We start from the raw sequence: 15,504 nt of genomic DNA, 5'->3' as shown, positions 1-15,504 counted from the left end.
ATTTAGACATTTCTGACTTTTTGAATCAGTAGTCAGTGCCCCATCACGAGCTGGATGCTACAATGTGGTAGTAATACCAGGCATGTTTTTACCATTACCTGGTGATAATACCTCTTCATTTACAGGCCAGTTCAAGTTTGAGGCCAGGAGTTCTTGACGCATTTCATTTCCATTGTCAGGTAACATTTGTTAAATAAATGGATAGATAGATAGATAGATAGATGGATAGATAGATAGATAGATAGATAGATAGATAGATAGATAGATAGATAGATAGATAGATAGATAGATAGATAGATAGATAGATAGATAGATAGATAGATAGATAGATAGATAGATAGATGGATGGATGGATGGCTGGATGGATGGATGGATGGATGGATGGATGGATGGATGGATGGATGGATGGATGGATGGATGGATGGATGGATGGATGGATGGATGGATGGATGAATGGATAGATAGATAGATAGACTGGGAAAAACAAAACTTTCTGACCTATACCATTCAGCTTGCTTGCAGCTCGTTCATGGCACTTCATTGCTCATAGTGCTAGATTACCATTTCAACTTATGAACTGCACAGTCACAAAAGAATCTCTGTGACAAAATAAATAGCCAAATGAGCCACACATGAAAAACACTGTTTGGTGAAAATGCATGGTACTTGTTATTTGCAGCAGGCTTATTAACCCTCTGCACTACCTTCGATGATTCAATACTGAGACTAGACAAAACACACATATCTCTCCAGCAGGTACTTTAATCACTAGATCAATCTTGACAAGAAACTTGCAGTGCTTTCAAAACCGGCACCAATCTAACAAAACTGCCCCCCCTTTCTGTCCTCCAGGGGAAACAACTGATGCCTTGTATCCTCCATATTCTCCATCCTGCTGAGCCATGTGCTGATCATCCCATTATTAGGGCAGCCTCTATTTTTATAGAGGAATTCAGGGGCATATTATCAAGAAACGGTAATACAATTATCGCCGCTTTAGCGGCAGAAAACTGCAGCTTAAACGACGATAATTGGCTTGATAATATGTCCTTGTGAATTACTATAGCAACCCAGGTTAACACCAGAACCTGGGCTGCTATGGGAATTCACAAGGACATATTATCAAGCCCAATATCGCAGCTTTAGCAGCAGTTTCCTGCTGCTAAAGCGGCATTAATTTTATCGCCATTTTTGATAATATGCCCCTCAGTTCCTTCTGTCATAGAGAAAGTCAGGTTCTGTCAGCTTCTCTACTCCTCACAGGTCACACTAGCCAAGCATATTCTAAGAGTACACATTTTGTTCTCAACCAGGGTAGGAAATAGCAACCCTCCAGAAGTTTGTTTCAAAGTTATACACTTGTTTTGAGCTGGTGCAAAATGTCCAAATGCAAGGGCCTATAGATAGTGTATCCCCCTTTAGTGGTTTAGTGGTCAGGGCAAGAAGTCTGACACAATCAAGTGCTTCTTTATTTTAATAGGCCAGCCTCTTTTTAGTCAGGGTGAAGTAAGTCACATTATTGTGTCTGGGCCCCACAGGCTTTTCCGGTGACCATAGAACAACTTCCTTGTCAGTGCTATAGGTTCAGAGTATCTATCTCACTGGAGGGTATTCCATATTTGCAACGGTTATGTATCCACAGGCTTTCCACTACTGGGCTTGAGCTGGTACATTCTAGTGGAGTTATCGAAAATTCTACTTTGCCGGGACTTTCAACTAACAGCAGTGGCTTATATCCTGGTAGGATCTACTGCTAGCATGTATCTTCCTTCACCATAAAATAAGGCACCTGAGATAGAACTCCTTTCATGCCTAGACCTACCAAGGCAGTTCCATGTCACTTGGTGGAAGCACGCTCCAAGTGGTTTCTTGTGGCAGCTTGTGCTATGGTTAGCACTACCTCCACTTCTAAGACCCTTGGCCAGAAGGCCTTCCATACCTAGACCTTATTTTAGGGCAAGAGTAGCTGCCTGGACTCACCATCCATCTTCATCTCATGAGTTGCAATGATTATGTGCCAACGGATTGTGAGGAAATTCTTTGACTGGTCTACTGTTTATGAAAAATACATAGTTGGACAGGAAGTGGTGATGTTACACATGAGCCAACCTGATGCCCTTTACAAACACATGTTCTAAATATATTCTGTTATTTAAATTAAATCTGAGTCAGTCACAAATAATCAGACTCTCACGTGTCACAAAAGACAACCACAATAAGTACACTTTTAGAGGGACCAAAAGCTATCGTCTTGAGGATGGTCTAAGGGACTGACGCCACACAGACCAAAACGTCGACAGTCCCGTCAACTCCAAGAGAACTTCCAGTCCTTTTAGCAATATTTATCTATATTAAGTTAATATTTGCTTACTATTTTTTCAGGAGCTGATGTAGGTTATGATTTGTATTTATAAATTGATTTATACATCTGTTCATAACTTCTTTTGCTGATATTCATTTTTGTTCCAATGTACCCTTTTCAAAATCAAGATATTTAAATCAGATAACTTCATTTTATACGAACAGGTTTTTCCATGTGCTTTGTTTTTTGTCCCTCTAAAAGTGTACTTATTGTGGTTGTCTTTTGTTACACTTGAGAGTCTGATTATTTAATGTAAATAACAGAATATATTTAGAATAAGTGAAATCCCTTTGTAGACACCTTTTTCTTTGAATTCTTCACTGCCCAAACCTACAAGGGTATATTGGGTTCTCCATTTTTTATAAACTTTACAAACACAGGCTCCTGGTATTCCTGGATGTTGGTTGGGGTTTTAGGTTTGGTACCTGTCCTCCTATCCAAACCATCCACAGCCAGCTCTATTACCTCAGAGAGGCTTTTAGCGCAACTCCGATAAATGTGCTGGACTAAAATCTATACAGGTGGGGAAATATTTGGGACTTTACACCTTAAGTGACCCTGTGCCTCACAGCAATAACACCTATCCCTATTGAGCTGATGTGCATCTTTCCTACCTACGCCATTCAGATTTTTGTGAAACTTAAAAAAGGGAATTGCTGTTTTCATTCTTTATTTATACATCTTTTTATTAAGTAGACAAACAAAGGACCTGGCAGTGCGTCCATTAGCAAATAAGTTTCATACACTGTCAAGGCCATACCACCTTACTGTTTTCATTCTTGACATTCCGGCCTTTTGCCATGTGTTCTTGTCACCAAGGTTGCTTCTTCTGGCTTCCCTGTTCACAACTCATTTATTAGAATGAGCTGTGAATAATGTAATGCAACTGCTCTGTGATCAATCATGACAAAGATTTTCTGATCAGGCGTAGCAAAATTGATTTATGCACATCAAATTAAGGAATCCATGGAAGTTTGTCAGTTTCTTTCCCTTCACATACAACCTAAACTTCTCTCCATAGGACCTTTAAATTGTTTTAATAGTTATTAGGACATTGGAATGTTGGGCGCTCCATTGAAAACAATGAAGTGCCCTGGACTTCTAAAGGCTGGTAGATGCCCTGAGCATCAACATGTTAATGTTTAACAAAGTCCTCATAAATCCCAAGGGGATTTCAACCCCATCGGCTACGTGAGGCCCTTGTTTTACAAATTAGAACATTTGGCCCGCTTCCTTTTTGAAGGCCCTCGCCTTCGGCTTGGGCCTTTGACACTGAAGCAGGCCTTTAATGGCCAAGTAAAGTTCCCAATGGCCAGCTCTCAGGCTATGTTATTGTTCCACCCAAATCCGAAAATGATGGAAACCTTTAGGTGGTTCTACTAGACTCAATTGGAGCCACGATGCCTGAAGGAAAGTGCTTAATAAAGCAGCTATAATTTTTCATCTACACATTACGGAAGCAGGTTAGGTGCCAGTTACAAAAAATCACCTATGAACTTACTGATCATGGAGGGATACTAGTCTGAGATGCATCTCTTCCGGGAAGGAGACACAGTGGCAGTTGGAAGCTCATACTGTCTCAATTCCAGGACATTAGCAAGCTTCATCTCCGGTATCTCCTCTTTCTGCTTAATGTCTTCCTTTCTGTCCCTTTCATTCTGTTTTATCCCATGTGGCTTTACTTATTTTTCGCTAGCAAGCCTTTGCTTATTTATTTGAAACCATATATTCCACTTGCTCTCTTTGAACTTCCACCTTATCTGTCAAAGTGTACGGCCCTATCCATGGGGGCAAGCAATGCTGTGGGATTAGGTATGTGCTCAGTGGGGGAAACTGGGGCCCCAGGAATAGCAAGGGTGGACGGTCAGAATCTGACGAGACTAAACCTACTGTTGCTTCTGTGCTTGTATGACTATATTTTCACTATAGTGTGTACTATTCACGATTAGACTGACCACAGCTAATGTAGACCTCATTTTAATATCTTTAGTGCAGTGTCTGGCTGCTATCTTGTCCCATCATGTTTATCTTTCTTTTTTCAGGAGAAAATGATCCAGCAGTCTCAAATGGTGTCACTTTTGTTTTCTGTTACTATGTGAAAATTTGTGTTTACACAATCTGCTCAGAACACACTAATGAGCATGTGCAGAGTACTTCTTGGACCAAGCATATCTCATTATGTGGTAGATAACCGTAAAACCAAAGTTTGTTTAGAGTTGGATAGAAAAACAAAATGCGGCTGACCACGGTTCAGCACCTCAGTTTCTAAATTTAGAAAAGACAATTAAAGAGTCTGTGCAACAGCTTCCGGAGTTCACCGCACTTCCACTCCACTGGACACGAGATAAATACATTTGTACAAAGTGTAAAGGTGCACCAGAAAGTATTCAATGAGCTAGTCTGTCCAAAAAATATATCCTTTATTATACGTGGGTCAATATATTCCAAGGTTCCATCAGAGTGAATAAAAGACTAGATTTGTAAGTTACAATGATTGTCGAACTATTCAATTCCAATGTCCCACAGTCTTCCAAGAGATGATGGCCCAAAGATTAGCCCAAAATCTCCATGTCCGCTGAAAAAGGCCGAGTCACAAAAAATAATCACTTTCAGTAGTACCGAATTCCAAATGCCAATGTAGCGGCCAATAGTCCTGGTCAGTGTTGACGCGTACCCAATCGATCCCTCATCCAGACTTATGTTTAGAGTTGGATCATTGTGCAGTGGCCTGTGAAAATAATACATTTGTGTTACCTTCATGTACCTTATGGCCCTTTGTGTGGGAATCATGGGTAGGTGTATCAAGTGTTGGAACTGTGTGATTTAAACTAATGCAATGTAGACAGAAATTCAGGTGCATAAAACAGATGTCTTTTCACCTGCCTTTACAGCAGATCCCTTTTTCCTGACATCCTAGCAGGTCCTTTCCCTGACTTAGCAATTTAGGTTGCCCTCGTTATGGTAGAACTGAACTTGCTTAATTTGCCTTTCAGATGTGTAACAGTTGTATGGTCATGATCTTTAATATGCTTTGAATATATTGACACATTTATGAATTAATTAAAAACTAATTCAATGATTTGAGTTTAAAACTTTTCTACCCCTTTGATAAACCTTTCTGGTTTTGAAAATTAACCACTCTTTGTCTAAATTGTGGAGCCAAATGTTTTTCACGTTATTGACTTGTATTGATGTTTGATGCCAGCCTCATTCGTAACTAAACGTTTATCAGAAAGTGCTTTCCGAACCTGAATTTGTACCAGCATTTTCAAGGAGCAAAGCGCTCTATCACTGGTCACACTGTGGGAATCCTGTAAGCTTAAAAAGTCTGGCACAAAAAATTGCCTAATGCAGCCATGCAATTGTCAGCAGCATTCCGCACAGGCTGCTTTCAGCTGATTACTTGTCCTTTAATTGGTGCATGTGCAGTTCTTCTTTGACAGTCTTGTTAAGATTTGCAAATAATTGCAAATTCATCCAATAAAGAGTCTGCGGATTGAACTCCCTCCTCGATTCTTCATCGATGATAGGTGAATGGCTTTCTTTGGGCTTCCAAATAGCAGCCATCTTATATCCAAAAATATGTGTTGGTAATGCTACTATGGTAAATATATAAGTATACATTTTACAACTCAGGTCCCCTTTAAACATTTTTAAACTTTTTTCATTTTCAAGAGTCCGGTCACATGTTGGATCGCAGATCAGGCAAGTTCCTTACCATGAATTTGGTGATTGTTACAGTTGTCTGAATTGCAGCACGTTCGTGTGAGGTGTATTAAAACGCCAGCGCCCCTGATCACAATTTCTTTTCCACAGGTGACCAGTTTGGTGGGTTTTGCGCAACCCTTGAATGCAGTTAAAATACCTCTGGTCCCTACATGAAAAGAACACATTTTATGGTTAAAAGAACAGGGATTTGCAGCATCAAACAGCTTAATGTCTAACACCCACACAAACACAGGCACTATCACCGAATGACACTGCGGAACCCTGGGTGATTTTTAGACTGTATTTAGAATCTCTTCATTCCTTTCTCTAGCCCTTCAGTACATTATGAACTTGCTTCTCCCAGTTCAAAGTGTGTTGTTGAGACCAGCAGCTACGTTTCTGAGTTCTGAGAGCAGCAAAACTTGCTTCTGGCATGGCAAGAAAGTTCTATCAATGTTCCAGAGGTTAAAATGATGACATATTTAATAGAAGAGGGAACAACTGATTGATGTGCAATACAAAAGGAATGCCCATACAATTCAATCTAAATATTGAGCTAGTAGAGTGTGGGTGAGTAACCCACACTTCTCACCCCCATAAATCACAACACATTCATAGCAAATTCAAGACCCTTAGCTGGTCTCCTGCTGCACTGCTCACCAACTTCTTCTAGCATTTTGTAAATGGTCTTTCTAAACTAATTTCCAGAATATCTTCTCAGCTATGCTCTTTAAACCAAGTTCGAATGCATTTAAGTTTAATTGCTATTATTGGACCAGCCCGTCAATACGTTTGACCTGACGCCTCAACAATGTTCCCGTACCTTACCAATATGCTGCCAAATTTGCATCTTCCAGAAATGTTACACCAAATGGGTGCAAAATCCCATATTTGTTATCCCAAAATTATGTGAAATGTCAGAAAATTGTGAAAAATTACAAGTAATGTACACAAAATGCACTTGGGGTTATCTTGAGTGAACAGTAAACATTCTTCACATTCAAAAGTCCCTGACAAAGGGAATGGTTCACAATGGAAATTTTTTGTATGGCACATTTTCTGACAGAATCTATCCCCCACAAGACCTTTTTATGCTTGAACAGCTTCCACATCAGAAAATGTACTAAATTACACAATGGGGTTTCCTTTGACATTTTGCAAAGTATGCACTATGTAAAATTACCAAAATTACACAAGCTTCCAGTAAAATTTGCATTTTCTTACTTTTCACACGCTGTGCTGAACTGTGTCCTGAGCAAATAAGGAAAGTGCGCCATAGTAGAATTAATGTGCTGCCCTCAGAGCAACTGCAAACTTGCGCTGGGGCAGCGCATTCAATTGAAATACGGATCAGATGTTTAACAGATTCCCACGTTTCACAGTGCAGGCGGCAACCCATCTACACTTTTAAGGGAGATTAGAGATCCCCTTGCAGTAGTATGCAGTGAGTGCCTGCACCAGCATTCAGGTTAATGTCGAGGAGGTCCATGGGACCCTATTTCTCCCACCCCCGAGAGGGCTGCTGTTAGGGAGCGCACTGAAAGTGCACTACCTTTTTGTGGCACACTTGCAGTATACCTCTTAATGGCATGTTTGCTTCTCTGCCCGTCGCGGTAATACGTCCCGGGCGCAGAGGCAAAGTGATTCCCTCATTTACATGAAGCCACACCCCCATGCAAATATGGAAACGCCCTCTCATGATAGCACTGGAGCAATCTGTATTACAGGAGGGGACACACAAGCATCTGCCGCTCCTTCTGTAGTACCATTGTGCCTGGGGAGTGCTCGAAGTGGGCGCACAGGCCCATTGCGCCCACTGGGCACAATGTATAAACCGGGCTTGGTTCGACAATGAAGACACAATTCATCCATGCATTCATGGGCACGTACCTACTATTTTTTTCCGCTGCCCACTATTGCAGTGAGTTACTCCTTCGGGGCACAGGTCAAAACTGCCAGAGCAACTGTGTTTGTTGGAGCTAATGCAACTCTCACAAGTGAGGGAACTCCCTGAAAAGAAAAGGATGTTTATATTGTTAGATTTTGTGTGTTGTTAGATTTTCCATTATGCAACTATTTTGCTACTGGGCCCAACATGTTTGTCTGAAACTTATATTTATGATATGTGTTGGCTCTGAGAACGTTTTCAAAGGTACACCCTCGTTTACTGTACAACATATTGTAGAACATATGTGAGTATCTGATTAAACCGTACCTAAATTCCTCTTTTAGACTATTGTCCTGTCTGGGGGACTATGTACATCCAATGATGCTGAGCCACAGACTGTTGAATATTTTTCTAGATTTTATGCACCATATGAATTGGCGTCAGAATGAAATTATATAACTGAAAGTTCCTCTTCTGTCACTGATGTATTTTAGGAACACACTAAGTCATCATGAATGCAGTCTGTTACTCATTCCTGGACTTATATATCCATTCATCCATCCGATTGATCATTCTAGCATGTAGACAATTATCCACACACAATAAAACATACTGACAAATGCCCACATGTACGATAAATAAATGTTGTGCACATAGAAAAATGAAAACATACCACCTCCTGTACTTGGTGAGAAGATTCAAATATGGTATTGAACACAGTGTACAACTGTTTTACATTTTGAAACATGGATGCCACATTAAGTAGCACTGTGTTGGCCACCTTGGAGCAGTGAAAGCAATGACACAATGTGCGCAATACAATCTTAAAATGCTAAAGCCATATTAAGACAAGGTTGCCGACATAACAATTCAAAATATGATGACCATCTTGGAACTATAAACCAATGATACACTATAGACAATACCATTTCAGGATGGGCAACTATTTTAGACATAGTGACAACAGTGGATGCAGCAAAATTAAATTTTGGGGGAAGCCAGCAACCAGGTGGAGAGTGGGTGAGCTGCAGGATGCTCATTAAATAGAATGAATGAAATAAAAGCTAACCAAAGAAATAAAGACACGAAAAACTAATTGATTGGCCACCAACCCAGAGAAAGATGTGCCCTTATTTTCAGATGGATGTTCACGCATGATCAGGACCAATGCTGTTACTCACTACCATTTGCAGAAATTGGCAAAATGATTGTCCCATGCAGTATGCTGTAATGGGGAAAAGCAGAATAAGAATAACAGTGGAACAGATAGAAGAGGCCTGGCCCAAAGGCCCTTTATGTATGTAGGTAAGAAGAGTTTTATTACAAGGACCTGGCAGACAATTCCCCACTTAAGAAGGCCTCACAAGGATTACTGCAATACCAGTCTTCTACTCAAAGGGTTGTCCGAGGCATCTGTGAGATGCCACGTAACAAAAAATCTGTCTACAGCCTTCAATACAGTGTCAAAACAATTCACTCGTTAAGGCCTATTGGAGTATATAAATGTATTTCACAATAAGTCGGCCAGGCCTTCTCCCTTTGTAATGTTTAATAATAATCATGTAGGGCCCGATTCACAGAACTAACTTAAGACAAAATCCATAACTTACTACCATTTACTCGTTTTGGTATTCACAGAAGGCACTTACTCATTTTGGTATTCACAGAAGGCACTTACTCATATGATGCCGCTTTTTGGATCTACTAGCGGGTTTAATGAGATCCAACAACGTCAGAGATAACTTCTTCATTGATAAAATGGTACAGGAAACGGGCTCTCAAATCTCAGTATTTTTGAAAACCTCCAATTTTTTAAATGACAAGTTCCTCCGGGCTACAATACTTGAAAGTAATTGAATGTAAATGTCTCGGCCTCCAGATTCAATCAAGCCATTTGAACAACTGGGAATGTTGCGGGCTATGGGAATTAGGATTTTTTTAATCTAGAATAGGGTGCTCTACTGGCAAGAGGTGTTGCTAAGGGGTGGGAGGCAGAGGAAACCTGCCTTTTACAAATTCTCACAAATTGCTCATTTTGTAAAAAATTTAAATGGTATTCTTAATACACCAAATGAATTTGTGATAGCTCTTTTCGGACTAGAGTAAGCGGCGTAGGGAATTGGTATTGTCTGCTACATAATCAGGGCCATCTCCCATTGATAGAGTACCATTTTGAAAGGGTGGTCCGTGAAACACAATGTACCTTTTCCCCTATTGAATGGGAAGCTTTATGTCATCAAGGTAATAAATCACTGAGAGCAGCCAATTTTAAAAGAATGACTTTCTTATCCCAGTGGCTGGCCTACCTTATCCAGAAGCACTGGAGAAAAGGTATCTGGATGCAAAAATAGGTGCTTCAGATGCCAGGCGGATGGAGAGGGGTGCTGGCTCCATATCTTTTTTATATGCCCTAGGTTGTGGCTTTTTTGGGAGGCAATCTTCTCTTGGCCTGTCAAAGCTCTTGAAGATTCCACACTTGTTTAAGATTTCATTAAGTGACTTTATTACCTCTAGTACCTTTTCGGATGATTTGGACTTCAAGACTGTTAATAACATGATGTCTGATTTAGAAATGTCTGCAGTATTCACAAATCATGAACATTTAGAGGGTTTACCAGACTATAAACAAATGTATTGTTATAACCACTATGGTAATCATTTCTTGCACAAAACTGGATCACCTAGAAATGTATTTATGTATAACCAATGGGAACATTGTACTACACCTTCAAAGGGAAGCTCGAAAACATTTGCAAATAAATTTCCATATTTTTCAAGGTTTAACTTGTCAAATCCAGAAACATTTTTCTGTAAAATTGTGAACAAGACAGAAACGAAAAATATGTAAACCAATACAAAACAGATTTTTTTCTGCAACCTTTATTGCCCAACTGTCTAGACAGGGTTTTGACTTTTGGAAAGACAACATTGAGACACAATCTGTCCGGGGTACAAAAGATTGGCAAGTGCAGGGGGTAGGCACTTTGTTTAGAGCCTGTATCATGTCTGAGAGCATTATGTTTTTGAATGACACTGTTCAACACAGGTCTTGTTTTGGTTTAGCTAAGATCAAAGACATGAACACACCGTCCATACCTACACCTGCAAGTAATAGCACTACACAGGGGAGGTCGACGTACATAATATTTTACATCACAACAGATCAGATCCAGAATGGAACAAATGGTTGCTTTGGCCCACAGACACAAACAACTGTCAATATTGATTCCTGAACAAAACACAGGGTTTCACTATCAATAGGCCAGACCCAGGCTATGTTCAAAAACAGCATCCAGGGATAGTAACAACATACAGTGTAGGACCAAGAAAACTGTGTCAAAAACGTTTCATATATGCCGGTATCTACGCTGCTTATAATGAAATATGGAAGATTACCCAAGCAGAGACTGCAGAAGGAATACAATAAATTGATCGTATTAATTTAGAGAAATCTCTCTCTGTAGTAAACAATGGGTTAACAGCTCTGTTCTCCAGGCTATGTTCATTGGACAGCATATTAACCTATGCCATAGACATCATGGAACACTTGGTCAAGCTGCAACATGGTCAATCTCAATTACGTTCTATCATGCTATTAGACTGGATGCTACAAAACGTTTGTGCAGGCTATGTGCCTTGGATTTTTATCAACACTAGTCACTGTTTTCAGAATTCAATCGCACTGATAAACAGATCAAACTGGCACAAAGTGGAGCAGACTATACGGTGCTGAGCATCAAAAAACTGGAAAAACTACCAGTCACAGTGGCAGAAAAACCAGGTACTGAGTGGATCATACATGTAAAATTACTCTGCCTGTTGCAAGTTTCCTGTTTCAGTTGGGTAACAACTACATCAAGACATCCTGAGATATACCTTACACACACAGATGTTGGAGTGGGGGCGTGAAGTGTTTCTTAGCGGTACAAACTGTGAAAATGCACTAAGCGGTTCTCTCCTATGTCAGGGTATTAGTTTACACAGGCCTGCAATGGTTCCACTATGAACTCATCCTGCCACCAGCAAGGTTTACCAGCTTCACTGATTAGTCCAATTTTTGGATAACTTTCAAATGGAAGTTACCTCATGTTGAAAGATCACAGCATCTGTGGCATGCTGTCAGGTATTCCATATCTAGTAATGGTTACATCTAGGGTCACTTGTTGTATGCAAGTCTTGTTTCCACAAATAAAGACAGTCAGGGAGTAGCCTTTATGACCTTCACAGAACAACTCTTCTATACAAATTAATACTGTAAGCAGAATGAAAATCATTATTTTACAACAAACAGTGCCACTGACCTCAGCCAAAGAAACCTATGATCTACAAGTCGCAAGGACTTCTGCCGGGATACATGACCTCTTGAAAACAAGCTGCCCTATACATTTCTCAGAAATGTTGGAACGTATCTTAAACATGTCTGATACGAGCGGTATTGTACATGTACTGTTGGCACCTTTTCAAGCAGTCCTCGGAATACTTCCCAACTTCGTGCACTCTGTGTTTGGCAGTCTGCCACTACTTCTAGCACTCGTTGCAGGGATCCTATTTTTGCTCCTATTGCTGCAATATGGCAAGCCAAATCACCAGTGTCACTCCAGAGCACCATAGATAGAGCTCTATTAGAGATCAAGTGTTGGATTTACCTCGTCTACGAGAATTAAATACCACATGGTTTCTGTCATTCAGACCAATCTGGCAAGATTGCATCTTACCTGTTCTACGCTGCCTGCTTTGCAGTGAAGAATGCATGCTAGATGTTTGTCTAACACTCCCATCAGTCATGCCTACGGATATCGATACTCTGCTGGACCTGGTAACGGCCCATGCTCTGTGTTGTCCTCAGCGGCTATCAATCCTGATGACGGCATTCATTGAGATCTCACAGACGCAAATTGCTACTGCTGAGGTATGAGGGGAAACAACAGGCACACAGGTAACATCCAATACGAACATTGCTGATGCGACCAATGCTGAAGGCGATGCTTCTCATCTTTGGTAGTCTCTTGAATTTTAAAAATGAGGGTATTGTTCTGACATGGGGAGGAATGGAGTTCCAGATTTTAGGAGCGTTACCAGCAAAGGATTTGGCTGAGGTTCTGTGCTTGCGAGTTTTCGGGGGTTGAGCATTAGAGAGTTGGAGCTCCTGAGGTTCCTGGACTGGCCTGCCCTGGTGAGCTTGGTGGCCAGGTATTCTGGTTTGCCTGTGAGCAGGGCTTTGTGCGTGATGCAGGCTGTTATGAAACTGGCTCGCAGCTCTACTGGGAGCCATCTGAGTTCTCTAAGGGCTGGAGAGATGTGCTCAAATTTCTTAATTCTGGAGACCATTTTCGCTGCTGCGTTGAGTGTCGTCTTTCAGGGGGCAATGTGAGATGTTGCTGTCCCTGTCAGGGTCGCTATCCCGTAGTCTATTCTGGAGAGGACTAATGCTTGGGTGGCTTGTTGAAGGTCATCGGGGGGAGGAAGGGTTTTATTTTGTAAAGTAATTTTGGATTGAGAAAGGGACTTTAAGCAGATCTTGAGAGGTGTTTCTTCATGTCAAGTTTTGAGGCTAAGGTGATCCATAGAGATTTCACCGAGTCTGCCAGGGAGAGGTCGCCATTGAGGGCATCGATGGCTTTGAGCCATTCTTTGATTTGAGGGTTATCATCTTTGTTAGAAATGAGTAGTATTTCTGTCTTGTCTTGTTTTAGTTTCAGGTGATTGGTTGTGAGCCAGTCTTGTACCTTCTTGAGCATATTGTTTAGCCTCTGGATGTCATCAATTGAGGTCGTTTCCAGATAGAGCTGAGTGTTGTCCGCATGTAGATGAAAGGGGATATTGGATTTTCTGAGTAGAGAGGTGAGGGGTTCGATGTAGATGTTGAAGAGCTGTGGGTAGAATACAGCCCCTTGAGGAACACCTTTGATGACCGGGTGAAGGTCAGATTCAAAGTTTTTGATTTTTAATCTCTGTGATCGGTTGTGACGAAAGGAGGAGAACCATTGAAGGACTGTCTCTTGTAAACCGACTCTATCTTGAAGAACCCTTAGGAGCAGGTTGTGGTTGACTGTATCGAATGCAGCCGAATGTTCTAGGAGGACGAGAAGGCAGCATTGATCGCAGTCGAGTGACTTGAGTAGGTCATCTATGACGTTGAGGATTGCCGATTCAGTACTACATCCCTTTCTTAGTCCCGATTGGTGGTGATCTATTAATTTGATGTTTTCAAGGTGAAGGGTTAGCTGGGGGAGCACGCATCTTTCCATGATTTTAGCCAAAAATGGAAGGTTCGAGACCGGTCTGAAATTGTTCAGATCTTCTGTGTCTAGACCTGGTTTCTTTAATAGTGGGCTTACTTGCCCTACCTTGAGGCAGTCTGGAACAGATCCAGAGCTCAAGGAGCTATTGATGATCTTGCACCATATTGGAGCTAGGACTCGCTGTAGGTCTTTGGTCAGGAGAGGGGGTAGTTGGTCCAGGGCTTGAGCTGAGGGTTTGAATGAATGAATGAAAGGCGTTTTATAACGTGCTAAACTTAGCCCCAAGTGGAATCAAGGCGCAAAAACAGACAGACAAAAGTCCAAAACTACCAACTGTAAAATCAAAATACCGCTAGGAGCAGAGCCGCTAATATGCCTGAGAGAAGAGCCAAGTCTTCAGGCATTTCCTAAAAACCACCAAAGAAGACTGACTCCAAAGGGAGGGAGTTTGATGTAATCAATAGGAAGCTGGATCTTCCTTGTTGATTAAGCAAGTTACTTTATTGAATTAAGATGATAAATAATAAGTTATAATGTTAACCCCATCAGGAGCAGCTGTCCTGCTGCTCAGCCCTCACCCAACTGACATTCACAAAGCACTAGAATTCCACTCATCCAACATTCTACATCACATGCATTCCAGCTGAGCAGCAGGGAGACTCAAGATACAACAGAGTTCCAAAGTTTTGGAACCAGGGTGGAAATTGCTCTACCCCGCCATTTAGCCTTCACAAATCTGGGAACTGAAAGCATGTTCTTAGATGCTGAGCGGAGGGTTCTTTGGGGGGTGTAAACACGTAGGAGGGACCTAATATCCTCTGAGCCTGAGCCATGAATTGCCCCATGGCGATGGTACTCTTGTGGATGATTGCAATGCCTCTGCCTCTATTCCCTTGCCTGTCCTTGTTGATCATCAAGAATCCAGGGGGGACTAATATGTCCATAATAGTGAAGGAGAGGTTGTTGAGCCAGGTTTCTGTTATGAATGCTATGTCTATGTCATGGGAGAGTATGGCATACTACACCTAGGTAAGGTACACTGGAGTAGAACTAACTGGAAGCATCAGATGAGTATTCACATTTTAGCCTGTGTTATTTATGTATGTATACTTATATGTCATAGCTACAAACCATGCTATCGCAGTATTATCTAATATTCCTGCTGACACTGTACGTATTATACTTCGCATTCTGTCTTACGATTGTAGCAGTTCATATCTCTTGTATGAGAAATAAGACTGTACAATAAAACCTTTTTATTGAAACGCCTGTCTTCATATTTCTGTGTAAACTCTGTAGAAATG

At 41.1% G+C, this 15,504-nt stretch overlaps 1 protein-coding gene across 1 annotated transcript in view; it reads right to left on the bottom strand.

The window, feature by feature from the left end:
* The window catches only part of LOC147701142 (urokinase plasminogen activator surface receptor-like), a 64,494-nt gene that overhangs the window by 20,684 nt on the left and 28,306 nt on the right, over positions 1–15,504 (bottom strand). Inside the window, exons 2-3 of the mRNA XM_086929308.1 lie at positions 7,961–8,080; positions 6,081–6,236 (exon numbers count right to left, since the gene is read on the bottom strand). Coding sequence (XP_086785434.1) covers positions 6,081–6,236; positions 7,961–8,080 — 276 coding nt within the window. The remainder of the gene's footprint in view (positions 1–6,080; positions 6,237–7,960; positions 8,081–15,504) is intronic.

This window comes from Lissotriton vulgaris, chromosome 7 (genome assembly GCF_964263255.1).
Source record: "Lissotriton vulgaris chromosome 7, aLisVul1.2, whole genome shotgun sequence".
NCBI classification, from domain to species: domain Eukaryota; kingdom Metazoa; phylum Chordata; class Amphibia; order Caudata; family Salamandridae; genus Lissotriton; species Lissotriton vulgaris.
This window is presented reverse-complemented; position numbering and strand designations above follow the sequence as displayed.